Here is a 6,428-nt window from a genome sequence, read left to right on the forward strand (position 1 = left end):
ACGTCTTTCGGCCGGCCTCGGGATCCCCCCCGGAAGAGCTGGATGAAGTGGCTGGGGAGAGGGAAGTCTGGGCGTCAGTTCATCTACAAAGAGATCGATCCTGCCGCACTTGCTTTGTGCAGTGCGCGAGAAGAGGTGAGACATGGAAGGACAGTACGTTGGCCGCTTTACCGTGACAACTGCTCAAGCCTGCTCACACTGGCCTGAGCATCTGACTGTTCCCCACCGAGAAGAACATCGCCAAAACGAAAACGTGTAATTTGTAGTTTGGATTTCCAAAAACATTTTTTGACACAGCTGGTAATTGACAGTAATAATTCATCTTTACTTTCTTTGCTCAAGTGCATTTCAGAGTCTGTACTTTTTTTTTTACTTTAACTTAGTTACAAGTGTTCAATCAATACTACTACTTCATACAAGTATATGTATTTGCATTAGAGTGTGTGCGTAGCTCGTATATTTCAATCCTGATAGCCCACTTTTTAAACCAAACTGGGGATTGTAAAGTCACACAAACAAAACGTGGAAATCTGTTCACGCAGGTCCCAAAAAAAAAAAAAAAACAGGAAGGGAAGAACTTGGCTGGCCCAATTAGTTGCTCTGACATCGACTTATAGGACTGGCTGTAGTTTGTAGACGCTCGAGTGTGTGCGCGCGTTTGAAGCTTATTTTTTTTAAAAAACTTTCTACGTCACTTCGGCGATTGGTGGAACTGGAGCTGTATGAAATAGCGGCCCCTTTTCTCACCGCTTCTTCCTTCTTTTAGCAGCTTTTCGTCACGGGGCGCTCGCTAGCTTGCATTTTGGCGTCACCGTCGAAGCTTTCCGTCGCGATCTGCCTCTCTTCGCACATGCCAAGCTATGTTTCATCGAGATAGCTTGGCTTTTGTTCTCATATTCTCACACTTTTAGAGGGTGTTGTTACTCGTCGAAGGTGGAATTATGGCCGCCGCGCCGCCGCCGTCGTCGCTCCAGCTGCGAGCGACAGATGTGATCCGGAAAGAGCACCTGGACGACGGGGCTTTCGGAGAGGTGTACCTGTGCTATCACGTCCACCTCGGGCCTGTGGTGATGAAGACCATGTATACGGGCCCCCTTCGCAATGAGTAAGTTTGTTTTCAGGGTGTCTTCGGGCTCGCGTGTCTCCACTGGAGATTCGCAGCCTGCACTCTGGAATTTGGGTCACGTGCAATCCCGGAAGCCGCAGGGAGAGCAAATTGTTTCGACCCGCGACCGAGGTCTTTAGGGTTTTGCTAATCGTTTTGTGAATTCATGCAAGGCAGAATGTGATATGCGACTTCCGCGTTGTCGTCTCAACTTCCCCATTGCAGTCCAAAACGAAACTAAACCAACTTGTTGTTACCTTCTTTCACCTCACATCAAAATGGAACTTGTGCGCTTGGTTGTCTTGGCAACCAAATGAGCACGTACCATTGTGCCATCACGAAGCTCTTCAAATGCATCCAGGGAGAGCAAGCGGTCTCTGCTGGAGGAGGGTAGCATTATGGCGAGCCTGAACCACGAGCGGGTGGTCAGGTTGCTGGGCGTCATCATGGAGGATCGAGGCTGCTCTTTGGTCATGGAGTTGATGCCCAGGGGCAACCTGCTGGCAATGCTGGAGAAGGTTAGCAGTGCACCCCCTCATAGTTTACAGTGCATGTGTGATGAATTGTAAGATACGCTTTCCTGCCATTTAGGTCACTGTGCCTGTATCAATCAAGGGGAGAATTATCTTGGAGATCTTGGAAGGGATGGTCTACCTCACCGAGAGGAAAGTCATACACAAGGACATCAAACCAGAGAACATTCTGATTGACAAAGATTTTCACATCAAGGTACAATGTTCCCCCGCTATATTGTGGTTATAACACACGTGTCTTTGTGGAACGCATCTACTTTGTGTCAGTATTGCGGGAATCTCTGGCTCATAGTGATTTTTGTGGGTTTTTTGACAGTATAACTTTTTACTGTAATGCCCTCGCATGTGGGAAAGGCAATTCACTTGTCGGCTGTTTATTCAATACCGGGAGAAGAATAAAATGCAAACATCGCGAGCACACTCACGCAGGAACTGCTGCCGGCCACAGCTCTCGCTCAGACACTCACGCGCGGAATCGCCGACGCCCCCAGGCCCCGCCTCTACGACACGCACGCACGCATATACACAGACACTACATTATGTGCAGTATTTTCTATACGTTTTATGTTTGCCTTGACTTTGGTGTGTTCAAATACATTTACAAGGTTATATAGTCTCTATATCGCCGATTTTCACCTTTAGTAGGTGGGGATGCATTGCATCCCCCCCCCCGCGATAACCACTTTCCCGCGTTGTCCAGATCGCCGACCTCGGCCTTGCCACCTGCAAGACGTGGAGTAAACTCACCAAGGAGGAGTCGCTCAAGAAGAGTCACATGGGCCTGTCGGCCAGGATGAGGGCGGCGGGCACTCTGAGCTACATGGCGCCCGAGCACCTGCAGAGCGTCAACGCCGTCTCCACAGAGAAGTCCGACGTCTACAGCTTCGCCATCGTGGTCTGGGTCATCGTCACCGGCAAAGAGCCCTACGCAAGTAAGTCGGCGTAAGTCGACAGTAGCCCTAAGGTTGTACGAGCCGACGACGTGCTCGGAAACGTGGCGGTCCGTTCGTCGATCCGACGGCTGTTGTACAAAAAGCACCGGAACACTGAACAGTTGGATATGCATTCAAAGGTTTAGAGCTGGTCAAAGTGCATTTTAGGTTCATCCTGAAATGTCACCCGAAAGTGGAATCTTAAACGGTAGCTACAGAAATCTTAATCAAGTTGATAAGAGAGAGTGTTCAATGTTAATAGCGATGACTTTTGTTTTTTGCACCGGATGATGAAAATGTTGCTTTTCATGTCCAAATAATAAAAGGATTTATGATGGCGACAGTTTGACACTGGTACAGATTACGGTGGTATTTCCGTTGTTTCACGCGGTAAAACCGCTATCCCGCGATGGACGGTGTTCTACCGTGACGAGTTCAAGTACGCATGTGTCCAGATGCCAGGAACGAAGATCAAATCAGCCAGTGCGTCCGCAACGGCAACCGGCCAGCGATGGACCTGATCCCCGACGACACGCCGCTACAGATCACTCGGCTCATGGCGATGTGCTGGGCTCACAACCCACTGCAAAGACCAACATTTCGAGGTAGGCTTGACACCACAAAACGACACCGCCGTCTTTCTCACTCGACTCCCTCTCCTCGCAGAGGCCTACGACATATTCGGTCCCTTCTACGAGACGACGCTCACGCCGCACGTGGAAAAGGATTTAGTTCATCTCCGAGTAAATCAAATGCATCCATTTTCATTATGCACACAGCTTGACGACATTGAGTGTCTGATTTCATGATCTCAATGCAGACTCTGTACGAAGGCCCCGATCAGCTTGTTGACAAGATGAAGTCCTTATCGATGACTGATGAATGCATTTCAACCGGTGAGCGCCTGTGGTTTTCGGGGGGTCAATTAGGGACTGGCAGGAGAAAACCCGGTCGTTCAATTCCAAAAGTAAAACTCATAGTGTAGTAGAATCAATAGGTATACACACAGTGCTTTTCTTTTCTATGAGGCCCAAATTCACATTTCAAAGAAAAGAACAAAGAAATGCCCAGAAAGCTAAGATGCTGTGTTACTGTTCTCATCTTGTAGATTGTCCAGCGAATCTGGAGAGCACAGACAAAAGTGTCAATGGGCCGGTTGAAGCCAGTATCGAAGACTTCCGTGCCACGCCGCGTGGGACCGATGTCGACTCGGTGGCGGCAATCGGTGAGCCGGACGCAGAAGTCCCGTTGGAGGAGAAGCTGCGACCGGAGTTGGACTACCACAAACACGGCAGCTACAACTGCGACGGTCAGTCTGACCCCGTCGATCGCCGGCGTCAGAAAAAGTCCCAAAATAGCCTGCCTAGTCTTCCAAATAGTACCCCGGCCCAGCCGTGGCACGACACACCTTTCTTGTCCTCCGTCCATTCCTGGACAAAAGCGGAACCTGTGCAGCCCAGCAGCCAGGAAGACGGTCGGTATCATCCTGCCGCTCGCCTCCACGAGTCGCCGACCGCTTCCACGCCGAAGCCATCCTTCTTGCAAACCTCTACCGGCATCAATTCCCTGCTAACTTTCAATCAGCAACATCCGGATTCCCACTATTCCCGCCAGCAGTCCTGGCCGACTTCCTCAGTGTCTGAAAGTTCCGGGTATCTGTGCAATTTAAAGAAGGGCGGGGCGGCTCAGGATTCCGGTAAGTAGACAAGTCGATCGGCGGCGATATGCAGCAAATGATCGTTTGTGATGAAACTAATGTCAAGTGTCCCGCTCTTGAAGGCTCTCTCTACATCAGCAATGCCAGGGGGATCCAGATTGGTAACAACAACAACCTCAGTATTCACAACTACGACTCCACTCAAAGTTGTTCATCTCTCCCGGGTAACATATGGACCGGCTCTCAGCTCAGAGAAGGAATTCAGAAATATGGTAAATTTCTCGTTTGAACTCCGGGTTTCGTGGAAGTCTTGACTCATTCGAGACACTTGAGAGTAAAGCAAACGTTCAACCACGTTTATGTGGTTTTGATTGCATATCGAGCGGTGGCTTAACCTGAATAATAGCCTCGATAGCTTCAGTCACTTGATATGCATAAAGCACGGGATCAATGATGGATCCTTGCGGAACACCGCATGCATTTGGAAGCGGTCATCAATCACTGTCAACTGCACATTTGAGCTGAGCAGTTGTAATACTAGCTTTCACTGTTCTCGCGTAGAGGACCGTGCTGTGACCGAAGAGCACCTCGATGTACTGAGGAAAAACATCGGCGCCAAATGGAAGTGTTATGCACGGCGTCTGGGTCTGAGCGACGTGGAACTAGAGACCATTGAGCACGACTTCTTCCTCGACGGGCTGCCAGAGATGGTGCACCAGATGCTGCAACACTGGAAAATGAAGGAAGGGAGTCTTGGCTGTACAATTGGGAAGCTTTGCTGCGCTCTCGAAGGCATCATAGACGTCGACGTGATTCAGAAAATATTGAACATCTGCGCTTCTACTTCCTGTATCTGATGAACTGCTCCCCGAGATTTGCCAAAGTCTCTCATTATTCCGATATTTCCAATCAGTTTCAATCATAACCTTGCATTACCCTTGTTTTCGGTTTCTCATACTTTAAACATCAATGCGGTTGGTGTGGAGCCATGCAGAAAGTCGCTAGGGATTGTGTTTGGGTGCCAAATCATTCCAAATGTACGTTTGTGCTTGTGAGGAGAACGTGCACGTCTGAACTGAAGTTTCTTATGCGAAGTGGGGTAGGGGTCCCTATTTTGTAGGCTCCTCGGGCCTGCTTCCACCTCTTTCGGGGGGCGGGAGGGGCTTCCCTTCTGGCCTTTGGGTCTGCTACGGGCGCTAGCGCCTCCCGCGCTCTGGGACGGGTACCGGGCATCGGTCAACCCTCTCTTGGTGGTCGTCCCACTTGATGGATCCCGAGCCTCTTAAATCGCTCACACCATTCATTGGAACTCCTTTTTCACTCGTCGCTTCTGGGCACACATACTCAGGGGGGAGGCGGGTTTTTTGCTAATCTCACGGTGAGGCTCCTGGGGCCGGAGCCCTCTGGCTGCATGGCTTTGGGAGGTGGAGGCCCCCCGCGCCTTATTGGATGCCCCTACCCGTCCACCTGGCGCGGGTCGCCGGTTCGCCCTCTGCCTGGGAGGCCGACTACTGAGGTCGGCTCTGCCGGCTGGCGCGGTGGGGCTCGTGAACTCATTTGCTTGGTGTGGGACCCTTCCCTAATTGCTATACACAACTCTTCTAACCTTGCAAAATTCTTGATGTCCCCTCACTTTGAACTCCGCTTCTACAGATGATTAGAATTCTCACAGCACACTAGTTGCACTGCCAGGTCCAATGTGACATCGTCGTGTTCATAGAACCCTTTTTTGTTCTCTCAACATTTTTGTCTGGTTGTCTTTTCTGTCACTCCCCTTCAAAACCTCATTTTGTCCAAGTGAAAACTTTCAATAAATCGCCATCAGAATACAAAGAACCAAAGTGGCAGTATCCAAAAAAAAAAAAAAAAACTCCAGTGTTGCACAGAAAAACTGTTCCGGCATGAAAACAATACAGATTCTGCATGGCCTGGCAGCGGAACAGGACAGGTTAAAAAAAAAAAAAGGGAAACCGGTTTGTGGCGTGGGATTGGATTTTGTTCTCGTCATTCCAGTTTCTCAATAAACGAATCGATTTGCCCGCACACTGACTAATGACCCAGTCAATCTGCAAAACCAACGCTGCTACGATTGCACAGTGAACACTTGAAGAAAGAAGCCCTGCGTGACTTTCATCGACACTCCCACGGTTGATTTATAATACTCACAAATGAAATGTATCTACATTTGTGTTGTATTCTAC

At 49.6% G+C, this 6,428-nt stretch overlaps 1 protein-coding gene across 1 annotated transcript; it reads left to right on the forward strand.

Annotated features, from left to right (window-relative positions):
* Nucleotides 1–31: 31 nt before the first annotated feature.
* On the forward strand, nucleotides 32–6,270 carry ripk1l (receptor (TNFRSF)-interacting serine-threonine kinase 1, like). The gene is given in 11 exon segments (XM_061798698.1): nucleotides 32–135; nucleotides 912–1,187; nucleotides 1,471–1,623; nucleotides 1,697–1,834; nucleotides 2,339–2,570; nucleotides 3,026–3,175; nucleotides 3,237–3,313; nucleotides 3,391–3,466; nucleotides 3,679–4,266; nucleotides 4,350–4,499; nucleotides 4,789–6,270. Coding segments are annotated over 11 exon segments (2,229 nt in total). The 5' UTR covers nucleotides 32–42; the 3' UTR covers nucleotides 5,085–6,270.
* Nucleotides 6,271–6,428: the final 158 nt, after the last annotated feature.

This window comes from Phyllopteryx taeniolatus, chromosome 14, assembly GCF_024500385.1.
Source record: "Phyllopteryx taeniolatus isolate TA_2022b chromosome 14, UOR_Ptae_1.2, whole genome shotgun sequence".
Taxonomy (NCBI): domain Eukaryota; kingdom Metazoa; phylum Chordata; class Actinopteri; order Syngnathiformes; family Syngnathidae; genus Phyllopteryx; species Phyllopteryx taeniolatus.